The sequence below is a fragment of the Taudactylus pleione genome, unplaced genomic scaffold (genome assembly GCF_031769625.1).
Source record: "Taudactylus pleione unplaced genomic scaffold, aTauple2 ptg001167l, whole genome shotgun sequence".
In the NCBI taxonomy this organism is placed as follows: domain Eukaryota; kingdom Metazoa; phylum Chordata; class Amphibia; order Anura; family Myobatrachidae; genus Taudactylus; species Taudactylus pleione.
The window spans coordinates 299,990-321,413 of record NW_028285568.1 but is presented as its reverse complement, the minus strand read 5'-3'; the positions used below and the strand labels follow the sequence as shown (position 1 = coordinate 321,413).

The 21,424-nt window shown below is 48.0% G+C and overlaps 1 protein-coding gene across 4 annotated transcripts in view; it reads right to left on the bottom strand.

The window, feature by feature from the left end:
• CC2D1B (coiled-coil and C2 domain containing 1B) overlaps positions 1–21,424 on the bottom strand; it is a 160,997-nt gene that overhangs the window by 20,509 nt on the left and 119,064 nt on the right. For all 4 annotated transcript variants that reach the window (XM_088462248.1, XM_088462249.1, XM_088462250.1 and 1 more), the window contains 5 exons: positions 17,759–17,817; positions 17,327–17,378; positions 10,019–10,118; positions 7,975–8,068; positions 4,365–4,493 (listed from right to left, as the gene is read on the bottom strand). In XM_088462248.1, the coding sequence (XP_088318374.1) occupies positions 4,365–4,493; positions 7,975–8,068; positions 10,019–10,118; positions 17,327–17,378; positions 17,759–17,817 (434 nt within the window). The remainder of the gene's footprint in view (positions 1–4,364; positions 4,494–7,974; positions 8,069–10,018; positions 10,119–17,326; positions 17,379–17,758; positions 17,818–21,424) is intronic.

Genomic DNA, 21,424 nt, shown 5'->3' with positions numbered 1-21,424 from the left:
TTACCTTCACATTAGCAAATCTAAGACACTACTGGGAGTGCAGCCTACTGGTGATGGGAATCATCTGTCTTACATACACAACCTAGTTTACATGAGGTCTCTATTCCACAGACAAATGGGAGCTACGGGGGGAAATTCCGTGATTGGCAGAATCTCTGGATTTTGGGACAATCCCAGGATTGATCTATGCATGTGCATTTTATTGGGCAGGCTGAGCGGCTGCGTGGTTGCATGTGATGTCAGATATTACACTGCGCAGCCCCACACCAGCCGCTCCTGCCCACCCATGGAGGTGAGCTGAGTCAGTGACTGGGTGTGACGAGTACCACGGCCGCGGGTGTGCCTGCCAGTGTCACTGAGAGCGCCGCCTGAGGCAGGAGACGCCACAGTCCTGGGGTTTTTTTGTCATCACTGTGTGCGCTGCTCTGCCTCTACTCTGACTAGTATGTCTGGGGGGCCGACCTGGCGGAGGCTGAGGCTTGGAGGCTGGAGAGAGGTCTGAGGAGGACTGGTTGGACTGCTGCCTGCTGTGATGAAGCCAGTGCCTGGGTTGGCCTCCCTGCACTCTCTCCCTGTAAATTCAAATGGACTTATTTGCTGAAGCTGAGGAGGACTGGAGTCTGGAGGGTGTCAATAAATGGGCCCTAATACTTTGATTTCTTTCCTGTGGGCCTGAGCTGTAAGACAAAAAGCACAATACGGGAATAACAATCCCGGGATGGGTGGGAGCGGCTGATTGAGCATGTTGCAGTGGGCACTTTGCATTGTTACATGCATCATACAAATAACTGCACTAAGGATCCGCATTGCACGTAGCGCAGATTCAGGATTATCTGCGTGTGCGCATGACAGCTCCTGCGTAATCGCACACAAACCCTGGTATGCCTGGAGGCATTTAAGGGGCAGTACAGGTATGGCTGGCATTCCCGGAAACAGGGGTGTGTTGGCCGCGTTTTCCGGGAGTGAGAAGGCCAGGGGCTGCATTCACTGCGCAGTTTCCTGGCCTCCCAAGCCAGCCGGCCCAGCGACGCCCACCATCGCGACCAATCTCGGTCACAGTGCTGGGATCACAAATGCAGCAGGGGGTGCCATACAGGGGGTGCCATACACCTCCTGCGGCATTTGCATATTAGCAAGAACGGAATTGCAAAGCTGCATGCGTGCATACATCATCTATCTATAGCCTGCGTATATACATCATATAGCTATAGCCTGCGTGCATACATCATATAGCTAGAGCCTGCGTGTATACATCATATAGCTATAGCCTGCGTGCATACACCATATAGCTATAGCCTGCGTGCATACACCATATAGCTATAACCTGCGTGTATACATCATATAGCTATAGCCTGCGTGTATACATTATATAGCTATAGCCTGCGTGTATACATCATATAGCTATAGCCTGCGTGTATACATCATATAGCTATAGCCTGCGTGTATACATTATATATCTATAGCCTGCGTGTATACATTATATATCTATAGCCTGCGTGTATACATCATATAGCTATAGCCTGCGTGTCTACATTATATATCTATAGCCTGCGTGTCTACATTATATATCTATAGCCTGCGTGTCTACATTATATATCTATAGCCTGCGTGTATACATCATATAGCTATAGCCTGCGTGTATACATTATATATCTATAGCCTGCGTGTATACATTATATATCTATAGCCTGCGTGTCTACATTATATATCTATAGCCTGCGTGTCTACATTATATATCTATAGCCTGCGTGTCTACATTATATATCTATAGCCTGCGTGTCTACATTATATATCTATAGCCTGCGTGTATACATTATATATCTATAGCCTGCGTGTATACATTATATATCTATAGCCTGCGTGTATACATTATATATCTATAGCCTGCGTGTATACATTATATATCTATAGCCTGCGTGTATACATTATATATCTATAGCTTACATGCACTTTGCAATTCCATCCTAAGCTGAATCATCCCCTAAATTCACAGATTGTAAAGTTGCATTTGAATCTGCTTAATAATTATTTTCATATACAAAAAGCAAATTGTTTTAGGACCCAAATGGTGCCTGAGGTGCGATCTGTAGCATACTTGACTACTTTTGAAAAAGCATTTCAGGGAGATTGTGAAAGCAGCACCTATGGGTGCGTGTTACAGTGGGCGTGTACTGATAAATCTGAGAGGCGTGTCCTACATGTGATGGGCGTGTACTGATAAATCTGAGAGGCGTGTCCTACATGTGATGGGCGTGTACTGATAAATCTGAGAGGTGTGTCCTACATGTGATGGGCGTGTACTGATAAATCTGAGAGGTGTGTCCTAAACCTGACTTACATTCAAATGTAAACCAGCCCAGAAGCAGTCAGTAAGATCTGATTGTTGATGAAAACACACTAATACTTTTCAGAAATTCATAGGGATCATTGTGCCTTATAATAACCAATGCAAGGAAATGACACTAATGATCCCATTTGAATGCATATATCTCTGGTTTTTTAGATAACATCTTCATAATGGGGGTAAGGATGAAATGAGGGAGATAGCTAGACTCATCAGGGAGACAGGGAGATTGCTACTATTTCAGGGAGTCTCCCTGACAATGAGGGAGAGTTGGCAAGTATGATCTGTAGTCCATTAGCACGCAGAGACTACCACAATTTCACTGGCATTGCACATATGGTAACAGTACAATAGTCCATAACAACCAGTCATATATTTACTTTCACTAGAGTACTTGATGTAACCAATGACACCATAAATTATGCCACTTGCCATCAGAAATTCCTTTACTTAGTGATCATTCTAGCACCCTGCACCTGTTAGACCCCGTGCATTTCCTCTTTCCTGCCTGGGGTGTTGCTCGCTGCTCTGGTGCTTCTAGCACACTATGGTCTATATCTCAGCAGTTTGTAGCATCAGCTGAGTGTGCTAGAAGCACCAGAACAGAGAGCGACACCCCAGGCAGGACAGAGGAACTGCATGGGTGGGGTGTGCCAGGTGCAGGGTGCTAGAATGAAGACTATTACTCCTTATTTAAATTTTTTTATAAGTAGTAAACTTTCCTTTGTAGGGTAAAAATTGGTCAGAAATACATTTCCCGAGGAGCACACATGTAATAAGAGCGGTTCTGTGTCTAAGTACTGTATATATATTATATTTATACACAGGCCCAGCACTAACTACACCAAGAGACTAGGAATACCCCCTGTGCCTGTCAGTGCTGGGCCTGTGTATAAATATAATATATATACAGTACTTAGACACAGAACCGCTCTTATTACATGTGTCCTCCTCTAACTACACCAAGAGACTAGGAAGCCCCCCCTGTGCCTGTCAGTGCTGGGCCTGTGTATAAATATAATATATATACAGTACTTAGACACAGAACCGCTCTTATTACATGTGTCCTCCTCTAACTACACCAAGAGACTAGGAAGCCCCCCCTGTGCCTGTCAGTGCTGGGCCTGTGTATAAATATAATATATATACAGTACTTAGACACAGAACCGCTCTTATTACATGTGTCCTCCTCTAACTACACCAAGAGACTAGGAAGCCCCCCCTGTGCCTGTCAGTGCTGGGCCTGTGTATAAATATAATATATATACAGTACTTAGACACAGAACCGCTCTTATTACATGTGTCCTCCTCTAACTACACCAAGAGACTAGGAATACCCCCTGTGCCTGTCAGAGGAGGACACATGTAATAAGAGCGGTTCTGTGTCTAAGTACTGTATATATATTATATTTATACACAGGCCCAGCACTGACAGGCACAGGGGGGGCTTCCTAGTCTCTTGGTGTAGTTAGAGGAGGACACATGTAATAAGAGCGGTTCTGTGTCTAAGTACTGTATATATATTATATTTATACACAGGCCCAGCACTGACAGGCACAGGGGGTATTCCTAGTCTCTTGGTGTAGTTAGAGGAGGACACATGTAATAAGAGCGGTTCTGTGTCTAAGTACTGTATATATATTATATTTATACACAGGCCCAGCACTGACAGGCACAGGGGGTATTCCTAGTCTCTTGGTGTAGTTAGAGGAGGACAATGGGGAGAAAGGACCACCAGGGGGTCTAAGCTGTAGGGTTCCTACAGATTGGACAAAGGGCCAAATACACATGTAACCACACAAAATACAAATGTTTCATCATCTCCAGGTTGTCGTCTTTTGCGGTTTTTCTTCCCCGTTCCCACAGGAGACACCAGTAACGGACACTAATGCTGGTCACCACACCTTGTTAGTAAATGCGGCATCAGAGCACTAGGGCCATAGAATCCCCATTAGTATGAATACATATAATGTAATACAGTATAAAGACCATATGGTTAGAAGATGAAATACTGTATTACCTTCCTATTAGACGGGGTCATCACCAGCCACTTCTCTGTCACTGTCTGGAGATCTTGCCCATTAAGGGGCTCTCTTAGCCTAATTTTAACCTCCAGTTTTCCCCCAGTTGGTTTTCTTCCATCAAATACCTGTAACAGGAGATTTATCACATTAGGGCTAAAGCCGGATAGAGCTGCACAAGTAACAAGTAGCTGAATCAGAAACTAGTCTCATGTTATTTTAAAGTAGAAGATTAGAATATTGGCTGTGACCCCCATCGGCACATGAAGGGTCTGCGCACAGCAATAACGCCAGGACAATTACATCGGCGTACCCTGAAGTTCCACAAGGGGGCAGCATCTCAACACAACGGCTGCAAAAAACTACAACCTGAGAAGGGCATTCTCTGTGGGCTCAGACGCACTGACAGCAGCCGCTAGACGCACTGACAGCAGCCGCTAGACCCCTGACAGCAGCCGCTAGACGCACTGACAGCAGCCGCTAGACGCACTGACAGCAGCCGCTAGACGCACTGACAGCAGCCGCTAGACGCACTGACAGCAGCCGCTAGACGCACTGACAGCAGACGCTAGACGCACTGACAGCAGACGCTAGATACCTAGACAAGCTGACAGCAGACGCTAGACGCACTGACAGCAGCCGCTAGACGCGCTGACAGCAGCCGCTAGACGCGCTGACAGCAGCCGCTAGACGCGCTGACAGCAGCCGCTAGACGCGCTGACAGCAGCCGCTAGACGCGCTGACAGCAGACGCTAGACGCGCTGACAGCAGCCGCTAGACGCCCTGACAGCAGCCGCTAGACGCCCTGACAGCAGCCGCTAGACGCGCTGACAGCAGCCGCTAGACGCGCTGACAGCAGCCGCTAGACGCGCTGACAGCAGCCGCTAGACGCGCTGACAGCAGCCGCTAGACGCGCTGACAGCAGCCGCTAGACGCGCTGACAGCAGCCGCTAGACGCGCTGACAGCAGCCGCTAGACGCGCTGACAGCAGCCGCTAGACGCGCTGACAGCAGCCGCTAGACGCGCTGACAGCAGCCGCTAGACGCTCTGACAGCAGCCGCTAGACGCACTGACAGCAGCCGCTAGATACCTAGACACGCTGACAGCAGCCGCTAGACGCACTGACAGCAGCCGCTAGACGCACTGACAGCAGCCGCTAGACGCACTGACAGCAGCCGCTAGACGCACTGACAGCAGCCGCTAGACGCACTGACAGCAGCCGCTAGACGCACTGACAGCAGACGCTAGATACCTAGACACGCTGACAGCAGCCGCTAGACACACTGACAGCAGCCGCTAGACGCACTGACAGCAGCCGCTAGACGCACTGACAGCAGCCGCTAGACGCACTGACAGCAGACGCTAGACGCACTGACAGCAGACGCTAGACGCACTGACAGCAGACGCTAGACGCACTGACAGCAGACGCTAGACTCGCTGACAGCAGACGCTAGACGCACTGACAGCAGCCGCTAGACGCACTGACAGCAGCCGCTAGACGCACTGACAGCAGCCGCTAGACGCACTGACAGCAGCCGCTAGATGCACTGACAGCAGCCGCTAGACGCACTGACAGCAGCCGCTAGACGCACTGACAGCAGCCGCTAGATACCTAGACACGCTGACAGCAGACGCTAGACGCGCTGACAGCAGACGCTAGACGCGCTGACAGCAGCCGCTAGACGCGCTGACAGCAGCCGCTAGACCCCCTGACAGCAGCCGCTAGACCCCCTGACAGCAGCCGCTAGACGCACTGACAGCAGCCGCTAGATACCTAGACACGCTGACAGCAGACGCTAGACACACTGACAGCAGCCGCTAGACGCGCTGACAGCAGCCGCTAGACCCCCTGACAGCAGCCGCTAGACGCACTGACAGCAGCCGCTAGACGCACTGACAGCAGCCGCTAGACGCACTGACAGCAGCCGCTAGACGCACTGACAGCAGCCGCTAGACGCACTGACAGCAGCCGCTAGACGCACTGACAGCAGCCGCTAGACTCGCTGACAGCAGCCGCTAGATGCACTGACAGCAGCCGCTAGACGCACTGACAGCAGCCGCTAGACGCACTGACAGCAGCCGCTAGATACCTAGACGCACTGACAGCAGCCGCTAGACGCACTGACAGCAGCCGCTAGACGCACTGACAGCAGACGCTAGATACCTAGACACACTGACAGCAGACACTAGATGCCAACTTTTGGGGATACACATGGATTGGGTAACATTTGTGATCAATTACACCACACAGATGAAAAACTATATTCTGATTATGCATTAATTCATCAACCAAAGAAAAAGTATTCATATCTAGTTTTGCCCAACACAGAAAAGGCAAATGTTTGAGAATTATGGGAGACTCCTCTGAAATGTTATTTTCACTTCCACATGATGGTTACAGCCTTATGTACATTGGCGCAGATGGTCCTGGATGTAATACATAAAAACTAGGAGTAAATTAACCAGCTAGAATTATTCCTTGCACAAGAATAACATTTGCACTCAACTTCTTTGCGCAGTTTAAACTTATTTTGGGTGGGTGTGGGTGTATATAACACACACTTTTCATATTTTGGCATCTATTCACCACCACAATGGCTTTTAAATGAAACAAACAAGATGTGATTTACCTGCAGACTTTCAGATGTAATTTGAGGGTAATTACATCCAAATCAGGTGAACGGTGTAGGAATTACAACGGTTTCTATATGTGCCTCCCACTTTTTAAGGGGCCAAAAGTAATGGGACTATCAACGCAAAAGCTATTTCATGGACAGGTGTGGGCTATTCCCTCGTTATTTCATTATCAATTAAGCAGGTAAAAGGTCTGGAGTTGATTCTAGGTGTGACATTTGCATTTGGAATCAGTTGCTGTCGACTCTCAATATGAGATCCAAAGAGCTGTCACTATCAGTGAAGCCATCATTAGGCTGAAAAATCAAACCAAACCCATCAGAGAGATAGCAAAAACATTAGGTGTGGCCAAATCAACTGTTTGGAACATTCTTAAAAAGAAAGAACGCACTGGAGAGCTCAGCAACACCAAAAGACCCGGAAGACCACGGAAAACAACTGTGGTGGATGACAGAAGAATTATTTCCCTGGTGAAGAAAAACCCCTTCACAACAGTTGGCCAAATCAAGAACACTCTCCAGGAGGTAGGTGTATATGTGTCAAAGTCAACTATCAAGAGAAGACTTCACAAGAGTGACTATAGAGGGTTCACCACAAGATGTAAACCATTGTAATTCCTACACCGTTCACCTGATTTGGATGTAATTACCCTCAAATTAAATCTGAAAGTCTGCAGGTAAATCACATCTTGTTTGTTTCATTTCAAAGCCATTGTGGTGGTGACTAGAGGCCAAAATATGGAAATTCTGTCAATGTCCCAATATTTATGCACCTGACTGTATATATAGATACAGTCTCCTGCCATGCTGTGTTATGTGTGTGTGTGTATATATATATATATACATATATACATATATATACACATACATACACACATACATATACATACATATACATATATACACACACACACACAGTCTCCTGTAATGCTTTTAGGTATCACTTCCATAGTAACACAGGTCCATGTGTTCTTACCTCTACAATCTCCCGGATTTCACACTGGGTCTCTAACTTATCCATCTTAACGCTCGCTGTGCCGATCTGCTTGTCACTCTTCAGCAGGAACACACTGCAGAATAAGAGAACAGATTACAGTGATGTGACAGCAGGAGGAGGAGATTCCCAGCCTGTGATGGCCCACTGCAACCTTTATATATATTATACTGTGCTATAAGGTATACTATGCTATAAGGTATACTATACTATGCTATAAAGGTATACTATACTGTGCTATAAGGTATATTATACTGTGCTATAAGGTATACTATACTGTGCTATAAGGTATACTATACTGTGCTATAAGGTATACTATACTGTGCTATAAGGTATATTATACTGTGCTATAAGGTATACTATAGGTATACTATGCTATAAAGGTATATTATACTGTGCTATAAGGTATAATATACTATAAGGTATATTATACTGTGCTATAAGGTATACTATGCTGTAAAGGTATACTATACTGTGCTATAAGGTAGATTATACTGTGCTACTATACTGTGCTATAAGGTATACTATACTGTGCTATAAGGTATACTATACTATAAAGGTATATTATACTGTGCTATAAGGTATACTATACTGTACTATAAGGTATACTATACTATGCTATAAAGGTATATTATACTGTGCTATAAGGTATATTATACTGTGCTATAAGGTATACTATGCTGTAAAGGTATATTATACTGTGCTCTAAGGTATACTATACTGTGCTCTAAGGTAGATTATACTGTGCTCTAAGGTATACTATACTGTGCTATAAGGTATACTATACTGTGCTATAAGGTAGATTATACTGTGCTCTAAGGTATACTATACTGTGCTATAAGGTAGATTATACTGTGCTATAAGGTATACTATACTGTACTATAAAGTAGATTATACTGTGCTATAAAGTAGATTATACTGTACTATAAAGTAGATTATACTGTGTTATAATGTATATTATTATACTGTGCTATTTATTTATTTACCAGTTATTTATATAGCACACACACATTACGCAGCGCTTTACAGAGAATATTTGTCCATTCACATCAGTTCCTGCCCCAGTGGAGTTTACACTCTATGGACCTTATTCAGTCGGTCGCAAGCATTGAGCATTCGCAACCGACTCGATGTTGGTCCACAGGGCATGCGCACGATGGAGTCGTGCGCATGCGCAAGCCCCCGCTAACGACGGATCACCCGTCGTTAGCGGGCTCGAAGCAGACGGAGCGAGCTGTCGATGTTGATTGACAGCTCGCTCCGTTTGCTGGGCGGGCAGGGGGCGTGCCCGGCCAAACGGAGGCGTTCCTTTCGGAACGCTTGCAGTTTTGTGGGCGTCCCCTCTGTTTGAGCAGGAAGCTCCCTGGAGCTTAAGGTTGACGAGACCCTACCCTAGGGTCTCTTCGTAAGCGCCGATGGTCGCAATGGTCTTGACCATCGCGACCATCTCCCTTAGCGGTTAACACCCACAGCCTAACGACAGACATGGAGACGGCCGTTCAGGATGCAAGCGGCCGCCTTGTTTCTGAGCGACCGCTTGCATCCTACGACCGCCTCTGAATGAGGCCCTATATTCCCTATCACATGCTCACTAGGGTTAATTTTGTTGGGACTCTATATACTATAAGGTATATTATACTGTGCTATACGGTACATTATACTGTGCTATACGGTATATAACACTGTGCTATACGATATATTATACTGTACTATATGGTATATTATACTGTACTATACGGTATATTATACTGTACTATACGGTATATTATACTGTACTATACGGTATATAACACTGCTATAAAGGTAATACTGTACTATGTATATATTATATTTAGGGCTGGGCTGCAGTTAGGGCTGGGGCTTAAATAATGTAAAAGTGCTACAGTATTACAACATGGTGATTGAACATTTATACCACACCTGCAATATGCGAGTGTGGTCCCCTGACAATACCCTCTGGGACATGAAGCACCATTAAGCAGTGTCACCATAATACGGTCACCAATTCCCAGCACAAGACACTCACCCCTTATGGAAGACTTCAAACTTGATCCCTCTGGCCTGAACCACTCTTTTGAAGCCTCTGTGGTTCCGGTTAATGTTCAGTTTAAAGGACTGCTCGTATTCTGGTGGATGACAGAAGATAAATTATCAGCAATAAAGACAAACTCACTTTTTAGCAGTTAGAATTTATTAAGTAAAAAAAATTAGATTTATGTTCTTACCTGTTAAATATTTTTCTTCGACTCCATAGGGGGCACAGGGACAACGCTGGGTATAGGCTTGAGAGGAGAGTCTGAGCACCAAACAGTTAAATACAAATACCCACAAAGCCCAGGCTCCTCTCCTCTATACCCCACCCCCCAGACAGAGGCTCTTCAGTTTTTAGTTAGCAACCCACGGCAGGAGCAAGGCAGAGGAGAAGAGAAGGAAGGCCGGCATACATACAGAACTATCCATACCATGGCCAGTACAGCCGGACCGGTCACCAAGGAAACACCCCCAGCAGACAGGTGCGTCAGGGTGGGCGCCCTTGTGTCCCCTATGAAGTCGAAGAAAGACTTTGACCACAGAAGGCAGCGTCCGAAGATGCAAAAGTATCAAACGCATAAAACCTGATAAAATGTATGAGGAAGCCTTAAAAAGCTATTCAAACAGAAGCCCCACAGCGTGCTGCCCAAAAAGACCCAACTGACTGTGTGGAAAGTGCTGTCTCCACGGCCTGGGCAGGACGGTTCGCCAGGGAGTAAGCATAGCAAATGGTGAGGTGGAGCCACCTGGCCAAGGTTTGCAAGAAGCCGGCCAGCCCCACTTAAAAACATCATACAGAACAAAGAGCGTCTGACTTGCAGATCTCCTTTGGTCATGCTGGTATAAATCCAGAGAGCCCTTAACCCCTTAACACATCTAATGAAGCTTCTGGATGAGAAGAATCCATGGTCTGGAATGCAGCAACAACAATCTGCAGATTAATGTGGAAACAGGATACCACTTTAGAAAGGTAACCCAGGAGTGTCCTTGGCACAGCCCTGTCAGAATAGAAAATGAAAAAATGGGGAGCAACAAGAAAGAGCGCTCAAATCAGACCCGCGCCAGAAAGATGCGATTGCCAGTAGAAAAATAGTCTTCCACGTGAGACAGAAATCCACCAACTGCAACAGCTCAAAGGGAGCAGTCTGCATAGCTCAGAGAACCAAAGAAAGGTCCCAAGGAGCCACAGGAGACACGAACAGTGGCTTAATGTGGAGAGCTTCTTGAAAAAAGGTTCACACTTCCGGCAGCAGAGCAATCTGCCTTTGGAAGAGGACGGACGAGGCCGAAATATGGACCTTCAAGTACGAGAGCTGTAGGCCCAAGTCAAGGCCCGTCTGTAGAAAAGAAAGACGAAAAGACCTGGGCATTAAGACCCCTGGTCGAACACCAGGTAAAGTAGGTATGCCAAATTCTGTGATAAACACATGCAGAAGGAAGCTTTCTAGCCTGCAGCATGGTACTAACCACTCTTGTAGAGAATACCTTTGCTCTTAGCATGGATATCTCAAGAGCCACCGCGTCAAAGCCTGGCCAGGTCCAGATGGAAACATTGACCCTGAGACAGCAAATCCGGCCGCAGCAGGGACGTAGAGAGGAGTCTACGGAGAGGCCCAAAAGATCTGCATCCCACACTCATGAGTCCAATCCAGAGCAACCAGGATCAGAGTGCCTCCTTCCCGCTTAAACTTGCGGAGGACCCGAGGAATCATTGATATCAGAGGAAAGACATAAATCAGGGGTAAAGTCCAAGGAACAGTTAGTGCATCCACCAGGAGAGCGTTCGGATCCCTGGTGTGGGAGCAATACCACGGAAGTTGATGGTTGTATCAAGATGCTATGATGTCGATGTCTGGCAGGTCCCAGTGACCGACCAATAGTTAGAAGACGTCTGGATGCATCGCCCACTCGCCTGCATGGACGTCCTGTCGGCTTAGGAAGTCTGCTTCCCAATTCTGGACACTCGGGAAGAATAAGGCAGACAGTGCAGAAAGATGACGCTCTGCCCAATGAAGAACATTCATCTGACTTCCTGCATGGCTCTCTGACTTCGAGTGCAGCCCTGGTGGTTTATGTAGGACACAGACGTGGCATTGTCCGACTGAACCTTCACTGGACCTTCCCAAAGGTGGTGTTGTACCTGACACAGGGCTCTGTACACAGCATGAAGAACCAGAATGTTGATAGACAGCCCTCTTTCTTGACGCGTCCAATGTCCTTGAAACGTTAGGTGACAAGTGACCGTACCCCACCCTTGAAGACTGGCATCGGTGGTGAGAAGGACCCAGTCCTGGATCCAAAATGGGCATTGTCAGATTGCGGTTCTCACCTATGTACTGGCGTCTTCGATCTCTCAGGCGGTCAGACACCAGGTACTCGGGTAAGTAGTGGACTGCGTATTTTCTCCTAGGGTCTGCTAGGACTTCCATACTGCATCTCGATCGTGTTCATGGGCACAGCCATGTTGGTCTGTGTCACCGGATCTAGCCCCCTCCAATGGTAGTCTTGTGGTCAATCAGCTTATCTCTGCATCCTATGACCAGCTACCTAAGGGTACTTAAGTTCGGCTTCGGGAACAGAAAATCGCCTGTGCAACTTTGCTCCTCTAGTGATTGTTTTGCTGAGACTGTGTTCTAGGCTCCACGAAATACTCTAGCGTTCTCTATTAGGAAATCATTCCTTAAAGTTACCCATCGTTAGTCAGCGTCTGGATTCCCAGTGCATCTATTCATCACTATACAGCGTCAAGATCTCCGGAGCGGTTACCCATCTCTATTCAGCGTCTGGATTACTACTGCAGCTATACATTTGGTTTTCAGCATCTAGATTCCTAGTGCAGCTATTCAATCGCTGCTCAGCGTCTGGATTGCAAGTACGGCTACCCATCGCTATTCAGCATCTGTATTCCCAGTGCATCTATCAGTCGCTATACAGCGTCAGGATCTCCGTTGCTGCCCCATCGATAATCAGCGTCTGTATTCCTGGTGTAGTCATCTATTGCTCCTTGAAGACCAGAGTCGTTTCTCATCGCTACTTCGTGTCTGTTTCACCACAGTATTCCCTCCGGAGCACATTCACTACCACTTTTCATTACTACATTTACAGTCCATCTGTTTAGCCAGTGTCTGCACCTATATTTAGTATCTTGTCTCCTCGCTTCTCTCAGGTACCTACCCCGAGGGCTGCAACCTGTTCACTTGGTGCAGAGAAACCCATATGCCGCTTGGAGGGGTCACTGGTGAATACCATTAAATTGACTAGACTCTGCGCCTCAGGCTAGATCTCGCCAACACCTGGGAGTGGCCTATGAGGAACAAATATGCTGCCACTGGCTCATCCAAGCCCACAGGCCACAGAAACCACAACAGAGGACAATAAATACCAGGGCCTGACAGGCGTCCCTTGTCCACATGTGAGCACTGGAGCCACCACAGCAGGGAGAGACGTACCACCCGAGGAAAAAGTAGAGTCTGAGCCTTGATCCAACTTTTTAGAATGAGACCCTGGAGAGGCCGGGAATGGAACCGACTGTACTCCACCATATCGAACGTTGAGACTAATGACCACAGAACCTGCATGCACGAGTGTATGGACACCCGACAATGACTGAGAAATGTGCGCATTTTGTTCTGTCAAGTCAAAATCTTTTCCGGAGGGAGGAATACTCTCTGAGCTCTAGAATCCAACAATGCTCCTAGGTGGAGCATTCTCCTGGGACGGAGATTACGTGGACTTTTTACAATTGATTATCCATGCGTGAGACTGTTGGAGCTCTACAATCAGATGGATGTGTTCTTTGAGAACTGTCGGAGATAGCGCCAGGAGAAGCAAGTCGTCCAGGTATGGTAGAATTCTGACGCCATGTCTGTGCAGATATGCAGCCATCACTGCCATGACCTTCGTGAACAACAAGGGGCTGTGGACAGACCATAGTGCAACGCTGGAAACTGGTAGTGAGTGGTTTGGATAGCAAACCTGAGAAAATGTTGGAAATTGGCTCGTATAGGGATATGCAAATATGATCCTGTATATGCACAGAGGAAGTCAGTGCTTACCTTGACCCCCAGAGAGCGCCAGCTGCGGCTTGTGGCTCCGGTATAGAGGAGACCGCAGCCGAAGTCACTGGCCCAGTCTATGGCGCTGGGGCGGTGGAGTAGCAGTGGGGGCGTCCTATAGGACACTTTCCACTACACGCTCAGAAGAAACTATTTGTAATATAAAATAAATAAAATTCAAACAAAATCTTTAGGGTACCACGCTACAAAATGTGGTGCCCAGCTCCTGCCGGCACCAAACTCAAAACTGAAAAGCCTCTGCCTGGGGGCGGGGTAGAGAGGAGGGGAGCCTGGGCTTTGTGGGTATTGGTATTTAATGGTTTGGGTATAGCCTGGAGAGGAGAGTCTGGGCACCAGTGTTGTCCCTGTGCCCCCTAGTGGAGGAAGAGGAAAACTGTACAGTAGACTTAACTGTTGTTAAACTCTGAAAATTGGTGAGAAACTGAATCACACCGAGGATCATCAGAGCCAACAATTCAAAATGACTGTGGGCGCATGTCCATATGATGGTAAAGGACATGGGCAGAGGCAGTACAAATACTAGGCACCCACAGAGCTGGTTCCTAGGTCACTGACAGTCTGTCATTATAAGGGAAAGAACACTGATTTCCATGGAGATCTGGTCTGCAGCCTCGTCACCCTGAAGTTTTCTGCTTTTATCCTTCAGATAAGGCTGCATTTAGATTGCAAAGTACGACATTAATGCTAAAGCTGGACAAATTGAAGTATAAAAGAGCTGATCAAATGGGGCTTAATTAGTTCAGTAAACCCCTATATCCACATAAATACAGATTGCAGTAACCCGATAGAAAAGGCCAAATTAATTGCAGCTGAGAACACTGCCTCTAGTCCCACGCAGAGGACACCCAGGGGGAGATGTGTTATACCCGCACACAGAGGACACTCTGGGGGGAGACGTGTTATACCCGTACACAGAGGACACTCTGGGGGGAGACATGTTATACCCGCACACAGAGGACACTCTGGGGGGAGACATGTTATACCCGCACACAGAGGACACTCTGGGGGGAGACATGTTATACCCGCACACAGAGGACACTCTGGGGGGAGACATGTTATACCCGCACACAGAGGACACTCTGGGGGGAGACATGTTATACCCGCACACAGAGGACACTCTGGGGGGAGACATGTTATACCCGCACACAGAGGACACTCTGGGGGGAGACATGTTATACCCGCACACAGAGGACACTCTGGGGGGAGACATGTTATACCCGCACACAGAGGACACTCTGGGGGGAGACATGTTATACCCGCACACAGAGGACACTCTGGGGGGAGACATGTTATACCCGCACACAGAGGACACTCTGGGGGGAGACATGTTATACCCGCACACAGAGGACACTCTGGGGGGAGACATGTTATACCCGCACACAGAGGACACTCTGGGGGGAGACATGTTATACCCGCACACAGAGGACACTCTGGGGGGAGACATGTTATACCCGCACACAGAGGACACTCTGGGGGGAGACATGTTATACCCGCACACAGAGGACACTCTGGGGGGAGACATGTTATACCCGTACACAGAGGACACTCTGGGGGGAGACATGTTATACCCGCACACAGAGGACACTCTGGGGGGAGACATGTTATACCCGCACACAGAGGACACTCTGGGGGGAGACATGTTATACCCGCACACAGAGGACACTCTGGGGGGAGACATGTTATACCCGCACACAGAGGACACTCTGGGGGGAGACATGTTATACCCGCACACAGAGGACACTCTGGGGGGAGACATGTTATACCCGCACACAGAGGACACTCTGGGGGGAGACATGTTATACCCGCACACAGAGGACACTCTGGGGGGAGACGTGTTATACCCGCACACAGAGGACACTCTGGGGGGAGACGTGTTATACCCGTACACAGAGGACACTCTGGGGGGAGACGTGTTATACCCGTACACAGAGGACACTCTGGGGGGAGACGTGTTATACCCGTACACAGAGGACACTCTGGGGGGAGACGTGTTATACCCGCACACAGAGGACACTCTGGGGGGAGACATGTTATACCCGCACACAGAGGACACTCTGGGGGGAGACATGTTATACCCGCACACAGAGGACACTCTGGGGGGAGACGTGTTATACCCGTACACAGAGGACACTCTGGGGGGAGACGTGTTATACCCGTACACAGAGGACACTCTGGGGGGAGACGTGTTATACCCGTACACAAAGGACACTCTGGGGGGAGACGTGTTATACCCGTACACAAAGGACACTCAGGGGGGAGATGTGTTATACCCGGGAATGGTATGAAATACCGCCGGCCGCCTGGCCGGCGGTTCGATTCCCATCAGCGGCAGCCCGACAAGAGCAGAGTGCGACAGCGCTGGAAATCCCGATCGTGGAGAGGTGAGTATTTACTAACCTAACCCCCCTAACCCTAACCCTCCTTAGGGGTGCCTAACCCTAACCACCCCCTTCCCCGCTGCCTAAACCTAAGTCCGCCGGGGGGGTGCCTAACCCTAACCCTCCCTCCCCCTAGCCTAACCCTAACCCTCCCGGGGAGGTGCCTAACCCTAAGTCCCCCCGGGAGCCCTAAACCTAACCCTCCCCCCCCCCCCGCGGCTGTCCGCTCGCGGCGCCCGGCGACGGGGAAATGCGGACGTCTACATCTAGACGCCCGGCATTTCACCCTTGCCGGGATAAGACAGTCGGGACGCCGGCTGCCGGTATATAGGCAGTCAGCTTCCCGATTGCCTCCCGTTATACCCGTACACAAAGGACACTCTGGGGGGAGACGTGTTATACCCGGACACAAAGGACACTCTGGGGGGAGACGTGTTATACCTGTACACAGAGGACACTCTTTGGGGAAGACATGTTATACCTGTACACAGAGGACACTCTGGGGGGAGACGTGTTATACCCGTACACAGAGGACACTCTGGGGGAAGACATGTTATACCTGTACACAGAGGACACTCTGGGGGGAGACATGTTATACCCGTACACAGAGGACACTCTTTGGGGAGACGTGTTATACCCGTACACAGAGAACCCAGCTGAACTAACAGCCCAAACTTCATTTTCCAAGTAAGAGACACATTGGAAGCAGATGAGAATACCTGTTAAAGATAGTAACATATTATTACCGGTCTCCTATAAATCTACTTTATGTACTATAAAACCATACCCCTATGGATGTCATTGCTGAGCGATATCTTAATGATACATAACAGCTAATGTATAGATTACCTGGAGAGTTTGTGCTCTTAACAACAAAGGTTTTATTTTTCTGAGGCTGTTCCTGAAAAACATGAAAACTGACTTATAAAGATCACAGTGCAAAAGCCAAAAGAATCTAAGTATTAAATTACACCTAGAACATTTCCAGACTGTACCCCAGGGTTATTCAACATACTGTCCTCCAGATCCCAGCATTCCCTAACAGCAATCTGTGGCAGAACATGCTGGGATGTGTGGTTCCACAGCAGCTGGTGGGTCACAAGTTGCCTACCCCTGAACACTGCTATATATAGTACTATTATATCTGTAACATAATGTGCATTGTAAACAAGAGCTCTTATGGTCCAAGACTGATGGAGATTAAACTACTGTTGTGAATGAGCCCTTGAGATAAGTGTCGCTATTACATCTCTCTCAGCTTATAGCTCCTTCCTCCCTTACCGTGCTCGGATATGGAAATTCAAACTTCACAAATGCATGTAGATCATTAGGTGCCATTCCTGTAAGGCAGATAAGAATGGAAAATCAAAAAAAGAGTAATGTGAGGAAGAAAACTCAACAGGGGGCTATAGAGCAACAGGACAGAGGACCCAGCCGCAGTGTCAGATAGTGAGATATAGAGCAACAGGACAGAGGACCCTGCCACATTGTCAGATAGTGAGCTATAGAGCAACAGGACAGAGGATCCGGCCACATTGTCAGATAGTGAGCTATAGAGCAACAGGACAGAGGACCCGGCCACAGTGTCAGATAGTGAGCTATAGAGCAACAGGACAGAGGACCCGGCCGCAGTGTCAGATAGTGAGATATAGAGCAACAGGACAGAGGACCCGGCCACAGTGTCAGATAGTGAGATATAGAGCAACAGGACAGAGGACCCGGCCACAGTGTCAGATAGTGAGATATAGAGCAACAGGACAGAGGACCCGGCCACAGTGTCAGATAGTGAGCTATAGAGCAACAGGACAGAGGACCCGGCCGCAGTGTCAGATAGTGAGATATAGAGCAACAGGACAGAGGACCCGGCCACAGTGTCAGATAGTGAGATATAGAGCAACAGGACAGAGGACCCTGCCAGTGTCAGATAGTGAGCTATAGAGCAACAGGACAGAGGACCCGGCCGCAGTGTCAGATAGTGAGATATAGAGCAACAGGACAGAGGACCCGGAAGCAGTGTCAGATAGTGAGCTATAGAGCAACAGGACAGAGGACCCGGCCGCAGTGTCAGATAGTGAGATATAGAGCAACAGGACAGAGGACCCGGCCACAGTGTCAGATAGTGAGATATAGAGCAACAGGACAGAGGACCCTGCCAGTGTCAGATAGTGAGCTATAGAGCAACAGGACAGAGGACCCGGCCGCAGTGTCAGACAGTGAGATATAGAGCAACAGGACAGAGGACCCGGAAGCAGTGTCAGATAGTGAGATATAGAGCAACAGGACAGAGGACCCAGCCACAGTGTCAGATAGTGAGCTATAGAGCAACAGGACAGAGGACCCGGCCGCAGTGTCAGATAGTGAGATATAGAGCAACAGGACAGAGGACCCTGCCACAGTGTCAGATAGTGAGATATAGAGCAACAGGACAGAGGACCCGGCCGCAGTGTCAGATAGTGAGCTATAGAGCAACAGGACAGAGGACCCGGGCGCAGTGTCAGATAGTGAGATATAGAGCAACAGGACAGAGGACCCTGCCACAGTGTCAGATAGTGAGCTATAGAGCAACAGGACAGAGGACCCTGCCACAGTGTCAGATAGTGAGATATAGAACAGGACAGAGGATCCGGCCACAGTGTCAGATAGTGATATATAGAACAGGACAGAGGATCCGGCCACAGTGTCAGATAGTGAGATATAGAGCAACAGGACAGAGGACCCTGCCACAGTGTCAGATAGTGAGATATAGAGCAACAGGACAGAGGACCCGGCCACAGTGTCAGATAGTGAGATATAGAGCAACAGGACAGAGAACCCGGCCACAGTGTCAGATAGTGAGGTCAGTGTTGGACTGGGGCATGAAGGGCCCACCGCGGAATGTAGTGGTAGGGGCCCATGCTTAAGGGGTGTGGTAATCCATCAGAGGGGGTGTGGCCAGTCAACCAAAAAGATTGGCTAATCAGTAAGTCTGGTGTAGAGTCTATAGAAGGGAACCAATCACCCATATTGATCAGTTGTACTGCTCCACTAGATAACTAACCATTTACTAGAGTAACAATGTATAATTTGAGGTCTGGAACCTGACACCTTGAAGAGGAGGTGGGACCTTAGGCAGTGGGGCCCACCGGGGATTTCCCCTGTACCCCTGTGGGCCAGTCCAACCCTGAGTGAGATATAGAGCAACAGGACAGAGGATCCTGCCATAGTGTCGGGCAGCGCGCTACTGAGCAACAGGACTGAAAGAACTCAGGGCCTGATTCAGCTTTGGGAATAGAGTAACATAGAGCCAGTAACTGTACATCTTGGTAACACCGTGCTATACTGCAGGGGGGCAGATGTAACATGTGCACAGAGATTAGATTTGGGAATAGAGTAATATAGAGCCAGTAACTGTACATCTTGGTAACACCGTGCTGTACTGCAGGGGGGGCAGATGTAACATGTGCACAGAGATTAGATTTGGGAATAGAGTAACATAGAGCCAGTAACTGTACATCTTGGTAACACCGTGCTGTTCTGCAGGGGGGCAGATGTAACATGAGCACAGAGATTAGATTTGGGAATAGAGTAATATAGAGCCAGTAACTGTACATCTTGGTAACACCGTGCTGTACTGCAGGGGGGCAGATGTAACATGTGCACAGAGATTAGATTTGGGAATAGAGTAACATAGAGCCAGTAACTGTACATCTTGGTAACACCGTGCTGTACTGCAGGGGGGGCAGATGTAACATGTGCACAGAGATTAGATTTGGGAATAGAGTAATATAGAGCCAGTAACTGTACATCTTGGTAACACCGTGCTGTACTGCAGGGGGGCAGATGTAACATGTGCACAGAGATTAGATTTGGGAATAGAGTAACATAGAGCCAGTAACTGTACATCTTGGTAACACCGTGCTGTACTGCAGGGGGGCAGATGTAACATGTGCACAGAGATTAGATTTGGGAATAGAGTAACATAGAGCCAGTAACTGTACATCTTGGTAACACCGTGCTGTACTGCGGGGGGGCAGATGTAACATGTGCACAGAGATTAGATTTGGGAATAGAGTAATATAGAGCCAGTAACTGTACATCTTGGTAACACCGTGCTGTACTGCAGGGGGGCAGATGTAACATGTGCACAGAGATTAGATTTGGGAATAGAGTAAGATAGAGCCAGTAACTGTACATCTTGGTAACACCGTGCTGTACTGCAGGGGGGGCAGATGTAACATGGGCACAGAGATTAGATTTGGGAATAGAGTAACAGAGCCAGTAACTGTATATCTTGGTAACACCGTGCTGTACTGCAGGGGGGCAGATGTAACATGAGCACAGAGATTAGATTTGGGAATAGAGTAATATAGAGCCAGTAACTGTATATCTTGGTAACACCGTGCTGTACTGCAGGGGGGCAGATATAACATGTGCACAGAGATTAGATTTGGGAATAGAGTAATATAGAGCCAGTAACTGTACATCTTGGTAACACCGTGCTGTACTGCAGGGGGGCAGATGTAACATGTGCACAGAGATTAGATTTGGGAATAGTGTAACATAGAGCCAGTAACTGTACATCTTGGTAACACCGTGCTGTACTGCAGGGGGGCAGATATAACATGTGCACAGAGATTAGATTTGGGAATAGAGTAACATAGAGCCAGTAACTGTACATCTTGGTAACACCGTGCTGTACTGCAGGGGGGCAGATGTAACATGTGCAGAGAGAGATATAGATGTGGGAGGGAGGAGTCCAAACTGAAATCTAATTTCAATGTAAAAATAAAGCTCTGCAGTATTTGTGGGGTACAGGCAAAAGCAGCCAGTATTTACCCTACATGCATATGTATTTGCACCCCTTGCATTGTGACATGGTTTTTCCAGGTTCATAGTTACTTGCTATATCTTAAGCTGGGTACACACTAGACGATATGATGCTCTGATCCGCGAGATCGGATGACATAT